The 19042-nt window shown below is 43.9% G+C and overlaps 1 protein-coding gene across 3 annotated transcripts in view; it reads left to right on the forward strand.

Moving 5' to 3' along the window:
* Positions 1-12688: 12688 nt before the first annotated feature.
* COMMD1 (copper metabolism domain containing 1) overlaps positions 12689-19042 on the forward strand; it is a 142828-nt gene continuing 136474 nt past the window's right edge. For 2 of the 3 annotated variants that reach the window (XM_066264759.1, XM_066264760.1), the window contains exon 1: positions 12689-12884. In XM_066264759.1, the coding sequence (XP_066120856.1) occupies positions 12708-12884 (177 nt within the window). In that variant the 5' untranslated portion in view covers positions 12689-12707. The remainder of the gene's footprint in view (positions 12885-19042) is intronic. The other variant, XM_066264761.1, reaches the window with a different exon arrangement.

Raw genomic sequence — 19042 nt, forward strand, 5'->3', positions numbered from 1 at the left:
ATCGTCATTATGTTGAACTCTCCATATCTAACCCAGGCCCTGTTTGTCTTTCCAGGTTTATAACCCTAGGCTCCTGGTGCTTTTTGCTACTGTAGGGCAGGAAAATATCTTTTTTAAAAAATTATTATTTTTTTACTTATTAATTTCAGAGAGAGGAAGGGAGAGAGAGAAAGAGAGAGACAGAAACATTGACTGTTTCCATATGTGCCCTGACCTGGCAACTCTTACATATTGGGACCATGCTCTAACCATCCTAGCTATCTGACCAGAGCAGGAAAATACCTTTTTTTCTTTTACCCTTCTAGGTTCTTGGCTGGAGCTCTGTAATAAAAGATATTAACAAGAGAAAAGCATACAGATTTATTTAAGTTTTAAGTGACATGGGAACCTGGATAAGGACTTAACACCTGAAAACATGGTTAAAACAGAGTGTTCTTATGCTAAATTTGATGAGTGGAAAGTTGTGGGAAAATGTGATAGGACATTGGAATATGAGCTAACAGTAATCTGGAAAAACTAAGAAAAGCCTGTTTGTTCAGATTTCTCTTGGCATCCCTCCACTTTAGAGATAAGAATGCTCTGGGTACTGGAAGGGCACCTCTCATCAGAGTCTTATGACCTGTTTCAGGGGAGAAGGGGGAGGTCAGAGTTCTTGCACCTGTCATTTCTCAAATTTTGTTTCATGTGTTCCTGAAACTGGAAAAATCACTTGTGCTGCCTGTCACGTACACAGTCAAATAAGTAGAGACAGGGATTGAGTCTTTATGGGTTCTTTATTCAGATGGCCAACGATCTGAGAAGAGAGCAAGTTTGTACCCTAATAACTGTTTTAACATTCTATCTCAGGTTGGCCTTTTCTTTAAGGAGAAGTAAGGGGTTTGAAACACGGAAAAGGTTTGTTGCTCCTAGGTCTCATGAAGTCAGGGTCCGGTTGGGCATTTCAGACACCACTTTGATTGCAGCAGTCCTCTGACAACAAATGGTCAATTGCTTGCTGACTGTAGTCCTCTGAACAAATGCTTCATTGCCTGGAACAACAACTATTACATGAGGTAATCCCTAAGCCCATCAATTAAGACTTAAAATTTAAGTATTAAGCACTAAGCCTATTGACTACAACTAAAGTTAAAAATTTCTACTCTAGTTCCCCTATCATTCCTTCAAATATTCGATATGCCACAGTGCCATATTTGGGGGTAGTAGTGTACTGAACCCCATCATTACACTATGGGGTTCAGAATGTACCTCTATACAGTATTGTTTTTAATGTCTCATACACAGGGACATGCTATTTCTCCTGCAGTATGTCTAGCTATTTGTTGGTTTGTAACCTCAAGAGCTTCCTGGGTAAAATCTGAAACCAGCACCCTCACCCCCACCGCCTTTTCCACAAGGAGAGCAGGGAGAGACAGAAGAAAAGGCAGACCACTCCAGATAGGTAGGTAGCAGTTTTAATAAGCAAGGGAACTTAATGAGGCTTGTCTTGGGTGGTCTCAAGACAAGTAGATATCTGTACCGGCTCACCAGAATCTTAAAGTTTATATAGAGGTCTTAACTGGGCTCAGTCATGTATGTTATCCAGACAGTCTGTACACCTTACTCTCAAGGCTATGTCCTTGGACTGGCTCCTACTTCTGGGAATGGTAAACAGAACATACATTCCAAGGACAGGGAAAGGGTGATTGTCCTGGTCTAGCTCAAAGGCCAACTGGTGGTCCTATCCTCTCAATTATCTCCTCTAACACTATTCACCATTAAGCCTCTCTGTGACCTACTGAAGCTGAGTTAATCAATTTTTCTTTCTTCCACCGCCAAATTCGACAGTTATTTCTCAGTGCTAAGCAGTAACAATTCTTAGTTCATTGTATTTTAGTCATTTGTTTATGTAGAAGAGGAAAAAATAATTTTCCTTCTACCCTTCTGAGTGCTTGTCTGTGACCCCTGTAACAAAAGACAGATTAATGAGAAAAACAAGCTTATTAACATGTATACCTCATGCATACATGTGAGATGCCTAGTGAAAATGAGTAATTCGAAGTGGTGGCTTAGATATTCAATTTATGCTCCATCTTCAGACAAAGAGGAAAGGAAGGTGTCAGGAAGGCCAGTGATGAGATGGCCAGAAAATGCAAGGTAAACATGAGTAAGATTTGTTATACAGATTTAAATTAGTGCCTTTTCCAATGGTGAGGGTTTATTAATTTTTTATTGATCCTGGAGAGAAAGTGAAAGAGAAAGAGAGGGAGAGAAACATCTTGTTCCATCCCTCCATACACTCACTGGTTGATTTCTGCATGTACCCTGGCTGGGATTTGATGCTCCACCCAGTCAGGGTTCCATTGATGATGGTTTAACTTTGTCTCCTGGGATTGACTTCTGTTCTTGGTAGGCAGATCAGGAGGGACACCTTTGAAAATGTATGCCCTGCATTTAGACAAATAGGGGATGGAGGTTTGTTTGGGTTTTTTTTGTTTTGTTTTTGTGACAGAGACAGAGAGGGACAGATAGGGACAGAAGGGAGAGAGATGAGAGATGAGAAGCATCAATTCCTAGTGGCACCTTAATTGTTCATTGCTTGCTTTCTCATATGTGCCTTGACAGGGGGCGAGGTGGCTACAGCAGAGCAAGTGAGCCCTTGCTCAAGCCAGCAACCTTGGGTCCAAGCTGGTGAGCCTTGCTCAAACCAGATAAACCCACGTTCAAGCTGGTGACCTCGAGGTTTCGAACCTAGGTCCTCTGCGTCCCACTCTGATGCTCTATCCACTGCGCCACCGCCTGGTCAGGCTGGAGCTTTTCTTGTATCTGCTTCTCAGTTGCCTTCAGCTCGAAAATAATCCTTATACTGTTACCAGAAAGGGTATGAGGAACTAGCATCTAGTTTTTTTCCTTTGTGCAGGAAAAATTGCACAACACAAGTCAGGTGACTTTGAGAGTAGGCTTATTAAAGTTGGGGGTAGTGAAACAGGAATGGCCTAGGACAGAAGCTACAGTAGAGAACCTAGGAGAGGTTGCTTTGGCTCCTTAGAAATCTTATGGGAAAGAAATGAGCCAACACTGGGAAGTCAGAGAAAAAGGGTCAGGGGGTTTAGCCCAGGATGAACTGGAACTGCCCATTGCTCTCCTGGTTGCAAGTCTCTTGGGGACCTATAGAACTTAGGAGATGCACACATAGGGGAAGAAGAGGGAGAGGGAAAAGGGGGGTGTTCCTGGGAGGTAGAGCTCAGGCTGGGTCCTTTATTTTGAGTTTTTGTTTGTTTTCTTTTTGCAAGAGAAAAAGAGGGGGGAAGAATTAACTTGTATCACTTTAGTTGTTCATTGATTGCTACTCATACATGTCTTGGCCAGGGGTCTCAAGCAAAGCCAGTGACCCCTTGCTCAAGCCAGTGACCATGGGATCATTTTGATTACCCCTCGTTCAAACCGGTAACTTTGTGCTCAAGCCAGCGACCTTGGGGTTTTGAACCTGGGATCTCAGTGTACCAAGTCAATGCTCCATCCACTGTGTCACCTCCGGTCAGGCTGTTTTGAGGATTTTTAAAGGCTGGGAGTTTAGGGGAGCTACAATAGAATATTTATTAGCTTTCAGGTGTGCCGGGGGTGTGTTCTCCACTGATTTGTTAGTGCCAGGGCAGGGGGTTATTAGTTATTGCAGTTGGTTCTGACACTGTCCACCTGGTTTCGTTGCTTTTTGGGGCTTGGAGCTGAAATACAACTGAGGCCTAGATGTAATTTCTAGGGATGTGACTTTCTGTATCTGGCTGTAAATTTCTCAGTTTATTCAGCTGCCTCAGTTTCCTCATTCTACTTGCCAAGGAATTTTCCTAGCTTTTTACTCTCTTGCCTCAATACCGAAGGGGCAAATATTCTGCTACCCTTCATTTACATATTATTTTCTCTTACGGAATGTAAGGGCAGACTGTCTTATTCAATTCTGTAACTCCTGGAAGCCTAACAGAATGATTCCCCAAAGCTCTCAACCAGAATCTGTCGAGTAGCTGGCTGTGAGGAAAGTAAATGGTAATTAAAGTAGAATTGGAAAAAGTGTAGTAGAGACAGGGAACAAGGGGATTTTACTGCAAAACTTTGGGGCCACTGTGTTTGCACATTATTTTGGTTTACATTTTAAATTTTAATATTTTCAGATATGGAAAACCTTATTAAAAAACAAACAAACAAACACCCACTGCTCGTCTAGGACCAAGCAGCCAGTGAGCCGTAAAAGGGTAATTGAATTGTGGAAGCCACCAGTTGTTTAGTGGTATGTTAAATGGAGACCTAGTTGGCAACAATAAAAGGGAAACCTGTTTACCAGGAGGGCTGCTAGTAGGTGCTTGTAGTTTCTTTTTGCACTAGGCTTTCTTTCTTTCTTTTTAAACTGTTGCCTTACAGTAAACAATCCTTTCTATGGACCTGTACCCCGGTTTGTTGTCTGTGAAACAGGTTCTGTATTGAGATTTAATAAAGCTTCGTGCTCTGATCCTTTTGTTTCAAAAGCATTCTAAAAATGTGCTGTTACCACCTGACCAGGCGGTGGCACAGTGGATAGAGCATCAGACTGGGATGCTGAGGACCCAGGTTCAAGACCCTGAGGTCACCAGCTTGAGAGCGGGCTCATCTGGTTTGAGCAAAAGCTCGCCAGCTTGGACCCAAGGTCTCTGGCTTGAGAAGGGGTCACTTGGTCTGCTGAAGGCCCAAGGTCAAGGCACATATGAGAAAGCAATCAATGAACAACAAAGGTGTTGCAATGCACAACGAAAAACTAATGATTGATGCTTCTCATCTCTCCGTTCCTGTCTGTCTGTCCCTATCTATCCCTCTCTCTGACCCTCTCTGTGTCTCTGTAAAAAAAATAAAACAACAAATAAAAATGTGCTGTTATCTTGAATAGTTACATTGGCAATAGCAGCACCTGGTGGCACAGGATAATTTTCTTTCATTGATCACTTTGGTGTTTTGTAACTTGCTGTAGGCTCAGACAGACAGTGATAGGTCCATGTATTATATACATTGGAATAGGAGTTAAATGGTGATAGTGATGGGCCTGACCTGTGGTGGCGCAGTGGATAAAGCGTCGACCTGAAATGCTGAGGTCGCTGGTTCAAAACCCTGGGCTTGCCTGGTCAAGGCACATATGGGAGTTGATGCTTCCTGCTCCTCCCCCTGTTCTCTCTCTATCTCTCCCTCTCTCTCTCTCTCCCCTCTTTCTCTAATAAAAATGATGATAGTGATGTATAGGATTACCCCCTACTTCTAAAAGAGTAATCCATTAGGACTGGGAGTACTGAGATGGAGTTGTTAGGGCAAGTGGAAAACTTGGTTCACAGAAAGACTTCAGAGGGATAAATTAACCTTTAGATGTTGTAAACTACATTTGAATTTTGAGGGGAAAGTGTCTGAGGCTCCTATCAGATTCTGAAAGTATCTAATGTTGTTATTATTATTATTATTATTATTATTACAGAGCAAGAGAGACAGACAAGGACAAACAGGAAGGAAGAAAAATGAGAAGCATCAACTCATAGTTGCAGCACCTTGTTGTTCACTGATTGCTTCTCATATGTGCCTTGATGGGGGAGAGGATTCAGCTGAGTCAATGACCCCTTGCTCAAGCCAACGACCTTGGGCTTCAAGCCAGCGACCTTTGGGCTCAAGCTGGCCACCCTATACTCAAGCCAGATGAGCCCGTGCTCAAGCCAGCGACCTTGGGGTTTCAAACCTGGGTCCTCAGCATCGCAGGCTGATGCTCTATCCACTGCACCACTGCTTAGTCAGGCTGAAAGCGTCTAATGTTATAAAAACATTTGAGAAACTCTATGTAAGGTGTATAGCTTTTCTCAATTCAGGTAGAACACATGTTCTTATAAAACTTTTTATTAAAAATTTGATTTTAGGATAACTACTTATTTTATGTTTTCATTACATAACTTATTTTTAATTTAAATTTTATTTTTCTAATTGGTTTTAGCGAGAGAGGAAGGAAGAGAAAGAGAGTAACATTGATTTGTTGTTGTTCCACTTATTTAACTATTCATTAGTTGATTATTTTCTTTTATTATTTATGTACAGTATTGCTTTTTATTTTTTATTTTTTTTTTCATTTTTCTGAAGCTGGAAACAGGGAGAGACAGTCAGACAGACTCCCGCATGCGCCCGACCGGGATCCACCCGGCACGCCCACCAGGGGCGATGCTCTGCCCACCAGGGGGCGATGCTCTGCCCATCCTGGGCGTCGCCATGTTGCGACCAGAGCCACTCTAGCGCCTGGGGCAGAGGCCACAGAGCCATCCCCAGCGCCCGGGCCATCTTTTGCTCCAATGGAGCCTTGGCTGTGGGAGGGGAAGAGAGAGACAGAGAGGAATGCGCGGCGGAGGTGTGGAGAAGCAAATGGGCGCTTCTCCTGTGTGCCCTGGCCGGGAATCGAACCCGGGTCCTCCGCACGCTAGGCCGACGTTCTACCGCTGAGCCAACCGGCCAGGGCCCAGTATTGCTTTTTAGAGAGAGAGAGGAAGGAAAAGAGAGAGAGAGACATTGATTTATTGTTTCACTCATTCATGTTGTCATTGGTTGATTCTTGTATATGCCCTGACCATGGATTGGACCCGTGACTTTGATGTATCCAGACAATGCTGTAACGAGCTGAGCTGACTGGCTGAGGCTCATTACATAACTTATTACAATAGTATTACATGTACTCTATAGATGTTTAGAAAAATCAGGTAATCAGATAGAAGAAAATATAAACCATCCTCAATTACTTAAATATATATATATTTTTTTTTTTTAGCGAGAGAGACAGGACAGATAGGGACAGACAGACAGGAAGGGAGAGAGTTGAGAAGCATCAACTCTTTGTTGCACCACCTTAGCTGTTCATTGACTACTTTCTCTATGTGCCTTGACTGGGAGGCTACAGCAGAGCAAGTGACCCCTTGCTCAAACCAGCGACCTTGGGCTCAAGCCAGTGACCTTTGGACTCAAACTGATGACCATGGGATCATGTCTATGATCCCACGCTCAAGCCAGAGACCTCAGGGTTTCAAACCTGGGTCTTCCACATCCCAGTCCGATGCTCTTATCTACTGCACCACCACCTGGTCAGGCTCAGAGGTATATTCTTTAACCATGTTGTTGAATAATTGTCCAGGTTTTCCTATGCAGGTTGACAAATTCAACTATATGCACCCAAGAAAAATATTGACATATAGGCGACAAACATTAATATTCCAGATGTATAAGGAACTCTTAGAGATCACCAAAGTGACAGAAACTCCTATAGAAAATTGTTAAGAAAATAGGAAGAAATGCAAGCAGTCAGTAAATATATATATAAAAAAGTATTCACTCTCAAAATTCAAGAAATATACCTGACCTATGGTGGCACAGTGGATCAACCACTGAAATGCTGAGGTCAGTGGTTCAAAACCCATGCACTTGCCTGGTCAAGGTATATGGGAGTTGATGCTTCCTGCTCCTCCCTGTTCTCTCTTTTTCTCCTCTCTAAAAAGAATAATAATAAAAAAGACAGTTTTTAAAAACCCTGGCCGGTTGCTTAATGGTAGAGCATTGGCCTGGCGTGTAGAAGTCCTAGGTTTGATTCCCAGTCAGGGCACAGGGGAGAAACTACCATTTGCTTCTCACTCCCCCCATCTCTCTCTCTCTTCCCCTCCCATAGTCGTAGCTTGAATGGTTTAAGCAAAGTTGGCCCAGGGCTCTAAGGATGCCTCCATGGCTTGATCTCAGGCACTAAAATAGTGCAGTTGCTGAGCAACAGAGTTGTGTTCCAACCTGGCAGAGTATCGCCTCGTAGGGGCTTGCCAGAGGGAGCCCAGTCAGAGAGCATGCAGTAGTCTGTCTCTGCCTTCTCACCTCTCACTTGAAAAAAAAAAAAAAAAGAAATATAAATGAAAACCAAACAATGTTGCTCATGTATCAAATAGCAAATATTATCAAGAATAGTGTTAGTAAGGTTTCTTGGAAATAAATGCATACAGCCTTTTTGGTGAGTAATTTGGAAGTCATGTGCTTCATAGTGCTGTTTCCACTCACAACCCTTTAATTTTTCCATTACATTGCCCATTCTCTGCAACATCTGTAGATACACTGAACACAATGTATAGTTTATCTCTAGGTTTGCACTTATTGGAGTCATAAAAGCATCTCTGAATTTGCCTTTTAGAAAATTAATTGCGGCCCTGGCCGGTTGGCTCAGCAGTAGAACGTCGGCCTGGCATGCTGGGGACCAGGTTCGATTCCTGGCCAGGGCACATAGGAGAAGCGCCCATTTGCTTCTCCACCCCCCTCCCCTCCTTCCTCTCTGTCTCTCTCTTCCCCTCCCGCAGCCAAGGCTCCATTGGAGCAAAGATGGCCTGGGCGCTGGGCATGGCTCCTTGGCCTCTGCCCCAGGCGCTAGAGTGGCTCTGGTCGCGGCAGAGCGACGCCCCGGAGGGGCAGAGCATCGCCCCCTGGTGGGCAGAGCGTCACCCCTGGTGGGCGTGCCGGGTGGATCCCGGTCCGGTGCATGTGGGAGTCTGTCTGACTGTCTCTCCCCGTTTCCAGCTTCAGAAAAATACAAAAAAAAAAAAAAAAAAAAAAAAGACAAAAAGAAAATTAATTGCTTTAGGGAAAGAAGTATATCTTTTCTATTATGAAAAATGCCTCTTAACTTCAGGCAAACGCTGGATAAACGTTAATTAAAGCAGTAGATCAATGATTCTCAACAGTGCAACAAGGTGGCATTACTTTGAAAAAGGTATTTCAATTCTCGCAATAATGGAGGGGCAAGAATGGCTGAGTCTGGCCCTGGCTAGTTGGCTCAGTGGTAGAGCGTCGGCCTGGCATGCGGAAGTCCCGGGTTCAATTCCTGGCCAGGGCACACAGGAGAGGTGCCCATCTGCTTCTCCACCCCTCCCCCTCTCCTTCCTCTCTGTCTCTCTCTTCCCCTCCCACAGCCAAGGCTCCATTGGAGCAAAGATGGCCCGGGCGCTGGGGATGGCTCCTTGGCCTCTGCCCCAGGCGCTAGAGTGGCCCCGGATGGGCAGAGCATCGGGCGTGGGCGTGCCGGGTGGATCCTGGTCGGACACATGCGGGAGTCTGACTGCCTCCCCATATCCAGCTTCAGAAAAATACAAAAAAAAAAAAAAATCTACCTGTATTGTCTGATCCTGAAATCTGCATCGTAAATATAAATACAGTGTATTTTTTAGCATAGCTTTAAAATCCACAGAACATTCTTGGTTTGCAATTACTGGGTAAAGTGAAGAAATAATGTTTTTTGTTTTAAACTTTACCAACTGTTTTTCACATTTCAGAACAACGTGGTACCAATTTCTGTCACTTCAGTGATCTCTAAGAGCTCTTTATACTTTTGGAATATTAATGTTTGTCACCTCCTTGGGTGTATATAGTTAAATCTATCAACCTGCATAGAAAAAGTCTGCAATCTCTCTTTCTCTCTCTCTCTCTCTCTCTCTCTCTTTCTCTCTCTCTTTCTCTGAAGTCACCAATACAGCCCACCTGTATTCATATTTGTGGAAGTTACAGGTGGTGCTACATAGAGATACAGGCATTGGGCTAATGCATGTGTCTCCCAGTCACCTAGGTAGTTGTGCCCAAGCAAACATCGAAATACATGTAAGTTACATTCCTTATATTTTTAACCTAAGTTACAATTAGGTCATTATTGATTTTTAAATTGAGATATAAGCCCTGGCTGGGTAATTCAATTCATTAAAGTGTTATCTCCATATGCCAATATTGTGAGGTTGATCTCCAGTCAGGGCACATAAATCAATCCCCTTTCTCCTGCCTCTGGCAACCATTGGTCAACTTTGTCTATATGGATTTGTCTATTCTGGACATTTCATATAAATGGGATCATATAATATCTGTCCTTTGTGTCTGTCTTTTTGTGTGTGTGTGTGTCTGTCTTCTTTTATTCTGAAATTTTTAAAGGTTCACCCATGTAGCATGTAGCATGGGTGAATAATTTTCTTTTCTTTCTTTCTTTTTTTTTTTTTTTGTATTTTTCTGAAGCTGGAAACGGGGAGAGACAGTCAGACAGACTCCCGCATGCACCCGACCAGGATCCACCCGGCACGCCCACCAGGGGGCGATGCTCTGCCCCTCCAGGGCGTCGCTCTACCGCGACCAGAGCCACTCCAGCGCCTGGGGCAGAGGCCAAGGAGCCATCCCCAGCGCCCGGGCCATCTTTGCTCCAATGGAGCCTTGGCTGCGGGAGGGGAAGAGAGAGAGAGGAAGGAGGGGGGGTGGAGAAGCAAATGGGTGCTTCTCCTATGTGCCCTAGCCGGGAATCGAACCCGGGTCCCCGGCACGCCAGGCCGACGCTCTACCACTGAGCCAACCGGCCAGGGACATGGGTGAATAATTTTCTAAAAGGCAAATTCAGAGATGCTTTTATGATTCCAATAAGTGCAAACCTAGAGATAAACTATACATTGTGTCCAGTGTACCTACAGATGTTGCAGAGAATGGGTGAGTATTTTTTTTATGGGTGAATAATATATTGAATATTTGATATTATATAGGTAGGCAATTATATTATCTATGCATGTCATTTCAGAAGAGTAAAGGTGTTGTAAGAATATTTGTTGGTTCTGGCCTGCTACCTCAGTTGGTTAGAGCAGTTGTCTGGAAAAACACCAAGGTTGTGGGTTTGAGATCCCTGATCAAGACACATACAAGAGCCTGACCTGTGGTGGTGCAGTGGATAAAGCGTCGACCTGGAAATGCTGAGGTCACTGGTTCGAAACCCTGGGCTTGCCTGGTCAAGGCACATATGGGAGTTGATGCTTCCACCTCCTCCCCACCTTCTCTCTCTGTCTCTCTCTCTCCCTCTTTCTCCTCTCTAAAAAAAAAAAAAAAAAAAAAAAAAAAAAAAAAAAAAAAAAAAAAAAAAAGACACATACAAGAAACAACTGATGAATGCATAAATAACTGGAATAACAATGGATGTTTCTTTCTTTTTCTCTTTTTCTAAAATCAGTTTAAAAATTATTTGGCCTGATCAGGCGGTGGCGCAGTGGATAGAGCATTGGACTGGGATGCGGAGGACCCAGGTTCGAGACCCCTAGGTCGCCAGTTTGAGCACGGGCTCATCTGGTTTGAGCAAAGCTCACCAGCTTGGATCCAAGGTCGTTGGCTTGAGCAAGTGGTTACTCGGTCTGCTGAAGGCCCATGGTCAAGGCACATATAAGAAAGCAATCAATGAACAACTAAGGTGTTGCAACACGCAATGAAAAACTAATGATTGATGCTTCTCATCTTTCCGTTCCTGTCTGTCCCTGTCTATCTTTCTCTATGACTCTCTCTCTGTCTCTGTAAAAAAAAAAAAAAAAAGGGTTGTTATGGAAAGGAGCCCTGGATCAGAGCCACTGACCTAGCTGGAAAGAAAAGTCACATGTATGAAAAAATGCAAGTAACGAGCCAAGCAAAAACACAATGTTATCAGAGGATAGTTAAATTTTTTTGGACAAAAGGATTAGGCAGAGATTAGATCTTGAGTGATAGATCCTATTCAGTTAGTCAGTTGGTAATGTCTGGAATCAGATGTGGCCCGTGGTGGGATTCAAATAATTTAACAACAGGTTCTCTGCCCTAATGACTGTTTTAAGTATAAAAAAATGATATACCGAAAGGTAGTTTATTTTTCATATGTTTAATACTTAAGAACAATAAAAGAGGCACACAAAACTAGATTGAGTTTTAAAATATTAATGAAAAATATTAAATAATACCTGACAAAAAAACAATAAAACTGTTATTTAAGATAGTTCCGTATTGTTTCTTGATTTTGGCATCCTCACTTGCAATTTTTTTCACCTATGGACAAATTAACATTACCATGTGAGCTTAGAATACGCTGTTGGGCAGATGAATGTTGAAAAAGAGTAGAGACCCTGGCCGGTTGGCTCAGCGGTAGAGCGTAGGCCCTGCGTGTAGAAGTCCTGGGTTCAATTCCCCGTCAGGGCACACAGGAAAAGCGCCCATCTGCTTCTCCACCCTTCCCCCTTTCCTCCTTCTCTGTCTCTCTCTTCCTCTCCCGCAGCCAAGGCTCCATTGGAGCAAAGTTGCCTGGGCACGGAGGAGGGCTCCATGGCCTCTGCCTCAGGTGCTAGAATGGCTCCAGCCACAACAGAGCAACGCCTCGGATGGGCAGAGCATCGCCCCCTGGTGGGCATGCCGGGTGAATCCCAGTAGGGCCCATGCGGAGACTGTCTGACTGCCTCCCCGATTCTAACTTAGAGGGGGGGGGAAGAGAATAAAGAATGTAAATTTGTGATTTTCACATTGGGTGGCTGCCAGGCGCCCAACTTAGAGAACCCTGATTATAAGTGCCATTTTAACAACCAGTTCACTGAACTAAAAAAAAATTAGGTATTGGCTCTGTTGAACTGGTGCAGACGGGCATAATCTCACCACTGGATGCTTCCATCCAAAGTTAAACTGCCACTCTTATAGGATGCTTCCCCATCTCAAGTGATCACCAAAATGTTCTTTCCTTTGAGTGGGCCCTGGAATGATGAAAGGAGTCAGTGGAAGCAAAGTGATCTTTCTGGAACTGAGTGGATAATTCAGCGGTTCTAAAGGGGACGGGTTTTGCAGAGCAAATTTGCCCGGGCTATCGAGGCCCGTCCAGGCTGCCGTAGCTGGCGGTGCTCAGCTGGGGAGAGGTGGGGCTTCCAGTAACAATGGCTGGCGAGCTTGAGAGTTGCAAACACTTGAGCGGGCTGCTGAATGGCTTGGCCCAGAAAACTTTTCACGGGCACCCAGGCATTACGGAGGAGCTGCTGCGGAGCCAGCTCTATCCCGAGGTGCCACTGGAGGAGTTCCGGCCCTTTCTGGCAAAGATGAGGGGGATTCTTAAGGTACCGCTCCTTCCTGCAGCCTCTGCCTCAGAGCCCAGCCCCTTCCCCGCCTTCCTGACTCGGTTCCCCAGAAGCTGAAAAGGCTTTCCTTCCCAGACCTCTGCTCCGTGGGCTCCACACGACGCTCCCTCAGAATCGGGGCGTTCCCTCCCCGGTGTTCCCTCACTTTCTTAAGGGCGATCCCTCCCTGCTCCCTCTTCCAGCCCCTCCAGCAGTGCTGACCCTTCCCCACGGGAGAGGACTGCTGTTTTTCTCTAGATACTTCTCTAGTGTTGTGTAGGTAACAATTTCGTGTTGCCTAGGTGGGTCTGTGGGCTTCACACTTTTAAAAATTAAAAGCGCTGAAGTCGTCAGGTTTTCCCGTGTGGTGGAAGTGGGGAGCGTTAAAGTGAGCCGGGACGAGGGTGCCTTGGCCCGATGGAATCCACCAGTAGTCCGCGGTGTGGTTAACAGAGCCTTTTTACCAGCGCGAAGTCAAAGGGTAAGCCAGCCTGTCTGATAGAAATGTAATGAGAGCTGAATATATACTTCAAATTTTTCTAGTAGCCATATTAAAAAAATAAAAAGAAATAAGTTAGGTTAATTTTAATCCTTAGGAGAATCCTGTGAAATAACTCTTCCTTTTGTTCTGTCGCCGCTTCCCTGATACAAAGCCTGCTAATTTTATACTGCTCACAAAAACTAGAGGATATTTCAAAATGAATATGAAGCTATAAAATATCCCCTAATTTTTGTGAGCAGTATATCTTCTTTGTATCCAAAATCACATATTCTCCAACCACTGCCTTAGACCCACATTATCATCTGTTCGATCACTACCATAGCCCAGCTTTTGGCTTTCCCAGGGCCGCCAGTTCGTTTGACACACTGCTACCGCAGAGGAATCTTTTAAGAACTCAAATCTGGTGTTATTACTCCCCTGCTTAAAACCCTTCAGTAGCTCCTCAACAACCAAGTATATCTGAGGTATTGTCTCTTTACATATAATCGATGTACAAGATTAATAAGATACTGTATATTGGTTTTTTTTCACCAAGACTCTGAAATATGTGTGCTATGTATATTACATGTAAAGACCTTATCAACTTGGACTAGCCACATGCAGTAGTGGTCACTGTGTTGGACAACATTGGTTTACGCTGATAACTTGTTCTGGGAATGAATCTAGTGCTTAAAGTATAGAGATAAGACTGTAAAAATGATTTGTGATTTTTGTGGGCCTCCTCCTATGTGTTAGGAACTGTACTAGGCGTTTTACATTTTATTTGTTTCTTGCAAAACCTTATATGATGGATGCCCATTTTAAAGATTAGGAAACAGGCTCAGGGTGTCTTAAGCAGATGAAATAAATAAAATCTCATCTGTTATGCTTTTGCACTTATATTTCTTTCAAAACTGCTTATGCTTTAAAAAGGCAGTTCTGTTTTTCTTTCCTTTCTTTATTTTTTTGAAAGAGGCAGGGAGAGAGAGAGAGCGACAGGATCATTGTTCCGTTCCTGCATGTGCCCTGACTGGGGATCGAACCAGCAACCTCTGTTTCAGGACAATGCTCCAAACAACTAAACTATCTGGCCAGGGTTTGTTTTTCTTTTTCTTTTTTTTTTGTATTTTTCTGAAGCTGGAAATGGGGAGAGACAGTCAGACAGACTCCCGCATGCGCCCGACCGGGATCCACCCGGTACGCCCACCAGGGGGGCGATGTTCTGCCCAGCAGGGGTGTCGCTCTGTTGTGACCAGAGCCACTCTAGCGCCTGGGGCAGAGGCCAAGGAGCCATCCCCAGCGCCCGGGCCATCCTTGCTCCAGTGGAGCTTCGGCTGCGGGAGGGGAAGAGAGAGACAGAGAGGAAGGAGAAGGGGAGGGGTAGAGAAGCAGATGGGCGCTTCTCCTGTGTGCCCTGGCTGGGAATCAAACCCGGGACCCCTGCATGCCAGGCCTATGCTCTACCACTGAGCCAACCGGCCAGGGCCTGTTTTTCTTTTTTAAACTGCTTTTGCTTACAGGCTTTGAATCTGGAGGGAAAAAAGGCAATTATTACAGAAAGTAGATTGTCTTGTGGAAATGTAAGGGATAACATCTCAGGTGCTATCCTAGACATGCTAAGTAAGTTTAGTTGATATCATAAATCACTAGTGAATGCCTTCTGTTTCTTTCAGATCTTATTCTTTGAATGGTTACAAAAGGTTTCCTGGAGAATTTGATGTGTTACTTGGGTTTTTGAGGTATTTTGTAGGCCAAGGAGGAGATGAGTGTAAGGAACTACAGGCCAAGGAGGAAGGGCACATGTGTAGGCATTGTCTTAGGATCTCAAAACATTGGGGGCTACTTCTCTCTAGGTGGACTATATTTTGATACTTTTGTTATGAGATAAAAATGGCAGAATATTCAGAGAAGAGATTGCCTAGAAACTCTCCAATATTTCTTTTTACTACATTGCTAAAAAATATCCAGGTATCAATCTTCTGCCTGAAGTGGAATATTTCAGTTTTCTGAGTGATTCTAGTTTGAAGAACTGGCATGCCTCTTTTGGTGTTCAGCCTGTGCCTGGCAGCACAACCTCTGCACAGCTGACAGGTCTGAGGTATTAAGGGAGAAAGCCACTAACTGCTTGACTTAGGGCTGAAACTATAAGTTCTATAGTAAACTTTTTCAAAATTCATTTTAGAGGAGAAAGGGAGAGAAGAGGGGGCAGGAAGCATAAACTCCCATATGTGCCTTGACCAGGCAAGCCTAGGGTTTCGAACCAGCAACCTCAGCATTATAGGTTGAAGCTTTATCCACTGTGTCACCACAGGTCAGGCCTGAAACTATAGACTTTAAAACAGTGGTTTTCAACCTTTTTGCACTTGAGGACCAGTGACCTAGCAGCCAGAAACAGAAAAATGCAACAAATAAAGTTTTACCTTACAGCACATAACAATGCAACATGGTACAAGCTGGTGCTAGATTTCCAAACCCCACATGTATAATGCATTGAATACTACATAAGTTTGTCTGAATACTTGTTGTGTATTGTGCATGATTTGTAAATGCTTTGCATGGTGCAAAAGGTTGTTCACACAAGCCTAAAAGTCCCAAAGATATCTAAGTCAGCCTCAATAGTATTTTCATGGATGATACAGGTTGATAAGTGGCAATCATCCTGAGCACAAGTGAATTCAACTAAGATCATTGGGTCTGTAATCTTCATACAACATCAGGGTGGTTAACTCTTTCACAAACCAGCACCAGTCCGCAGACTGGCAGTTGAAAACGCTGTTCTAGACGTCATCTAATTCCAATCTTCATTTACCTTATAAGAAACACAGAGGTAAACCTCTCTGTAACTCTTATGAGAACCTACAAAGTGATCCCCCCATCTGTCTAATATCCATCTGACACCATACATCGTTATTACAGTATTATTGACTAGGTTCCTTATGATGTGCTTTATAGCTCCATGACTGTTTTGTAACTGCCTGTTTGTACTTCTTAATCCCTTCAGCTTTTTCACCTAGCTTCCTAGCAAACATGATTTTTAAACAGAAGGGCTTTAAGCAGAGATAGAATGTCCGTTTGCAGTAAAAGAGAATGTACACAAATAAGTATGATTCAGGATGCTGCAGTATTTGGAAATAGAAGTCTGAATAAGCTGCTGTGGTCAGAAGAACAATACTAGTTTTTTTTTTTTGGCAGATTTCTTGGAGATGCTGCTCTTAAAAGTGTAAAATATTTTAGACTAAAATGATAGGCAGCAACACAGGGCATTCTAGGTTAAGAAAATAGCATGGGTGGGGCAGGAAAATGTAGAGCAGGTTCAGGAAATGGTGAATAGTCCAATGACTGGTGGAAGTGGCAAGAAGTAATACAACTTTTTTTTTTTTTTTTTTTAATTTTTATTTTATATATTCATTTTAGAGAGGAGAGAGAGAGGGAGAGAGAGACAGAGACTGGGGGAGGAGCTGGAAGCATCAACTCCCGTATGTGCCTTGACCAGGCAAGCCCAGGGTTTCGAACTGGCGACTTCAGCATTTCCAGGTCGACGCTTTATCCACTGCGCCACCACAGGTCAGGCTAATACAACTTTTCATTCCTTTATTCCCACTAACCTTTATTCCTGCTCTTAAACAAAGTATACATTTTTTATTTTTCAATTTTTTTTTTAGAAGCATCAATCATTAGTTTTTTGTTTGTTTTTTTAATCATTAGTTTTTTGTTGCAACACCTTAGTTGTTCATTGATTGCTTTCTCATATGTGCCTTGACTGCGGGCCTTCAGCAGATCTAGTAACCCCTTGCTGAAGCCAGCGACCTTGGGTCCAAGCTGGTGAGCCTTGCTTAAACCAGATGAGCCTGTGCTCAAGCTGGTGACCTCGGGGTCTCGAACCTGGGTCCTCCGCATCCCAGTCCGATGCTCTATCCACTGCGCCACCGCCTGGTCAGGCTTTTTTTTTTCTTTTACAGAGACAGAGAGAGAGAGTCAAAGAGAGGGATAGACAGGCAGGAACGGAGAGATGAGAAGCATCAATCATTAGTTTTTCATTGCGCGTTGCAACACCTTAGTTGTTCATTGATTGCTTTCTCATATGTGCCTTGACCGCGGGCCTTCAGCAGACCGAGTAACCCCTTTGCTTGAGCCAGCGACCTTGGGCTCAAGCTGGTGAGCTTTTTGCTCAAACCAGATGAGCCCGCGCTCAAGCTGGTGACCTCGGGGTCTCGAACCTAGATCTTCCACATCCCAGTTCGACGTTTTACCCACTGCGCCACTGCCTGGTCAGGCTTATTTTTCAATTTTTAAAAATTGTGGTAAAATATACATGACATAAAATTTATTATATTAATCATTTTAAGATGTACAGTTTAGTGGTATTTTTTTTTTTTTTGTATTTTTCTGAAGCTGGAAATGGGGAGGCAGTCAGACAGACTCCTGCATGCACCCAACCGAGATCCACCCGGCACACCCACCAGGGGGCGATGCTTTGCCCATCTGGGGTGTCGCTCTGTCGCAACCAGAGTCATTCTAGCGCCTGAGGCAGAAGCCACAGAGCCCTCCTCAGCACCCATGCCAACTTTGCTCCAGTGGAGCCTTGGCTGTGGGAGGGGAAGAGAGAGAGAGGAAGGAGAGGGGGAGGGGTGGAGAAGCAGATGAGTGCCTCTCCTGTGTGCCCTGGCCGGGAATCGAACCCAGGACTCTTGCACGCCAGGCTGACACTCTACCACTGAGCCAACCGGCCAGGGCCAGTTTAGTGGTATTAAATACATTTATACTGTTTTGCATCCATTACTACCATCCATATTTATAACTTTTTACTTGTAAAACTGAAACATAATACCCATTAAACAATAACTCCCATAATTATCCCCTTGTATCTCCTGGCAACCACCATTCTACTTTCTGTCTCTATAATTTTGACTACTTTAAATATCTCATACAAGTGGAATCATGCAGTGTTTGTCTTTTTGGTGACTGACTTATTTCACTTAGCATGTCTTCAAGGCTCATCCATGTTGTAGCGTATGTCAGAAATTCTATGTATGTATGTATGTATGTATGTATTTATATTGGCAGTGAGAGAGAGAGACAGAGACAGGAAGGGAGACAGATGAGAAGCATCAGTTTGTAGTTATTCATTGACTGCTTCTCATATATGCCTTGACGGGGGCGGGGGTCTCAAGCCAGTACCCCTTGCTCAAGCCAGTGACCATGGAGTCATGTCTATGGTCCCACGCTTAAGGCAGTGACCCCACGCTTAAGCAAGATGAGCCCATGCTCAAGCTGGCAGCCTTGGGGTTTCAAACCTGAGTCTTTTGCCTCCCAGGCCGATGCTCTGTCCACTGCACCATGGCCTCGTCAGGCCCGTACACCCTATTTCTTCTTCTCCGCCTCCCACCATACTCCCTCTTTATTGCTCGTGTTGTTAACCTTGTAGGTATGTTCCTTAATTCCAGTTTACTAGAATTCTAGAGAAAGATCTTAACTGTGAAGCTAGATTACCTTTTGTATATTTAAGTTCTGTATTCACTACTGCTCTCTGTTAGTGATGTTTTTTTTTTGTTGTTGTTGTTAGTGATGTTTTTGTGTTTCCTCACTGAAATTTCATTTAACAAAATATTTAATGAAAGTTCTTTTGAGGGTTTTGTTTTGCCTATTGTTGATAAATTCCTGCTCTCAGGTTTGTCAA

Source organism: Saccopteryx bilineata, chromosome 3 (genome assembly GCF_036850765.1).
Source record: "Saccopteryx bilineata isolate mSacBil1 chromosome 3, mSacBil1_pri_phased_curated, whole genome shotgun sequence".
Lineage (NCBI taxonomy): Eukaryota > Metazoa > Chordata > Mammalia > Chiroptera > Emballonuridae > Saccopteryx > Saccopteryx bilineata.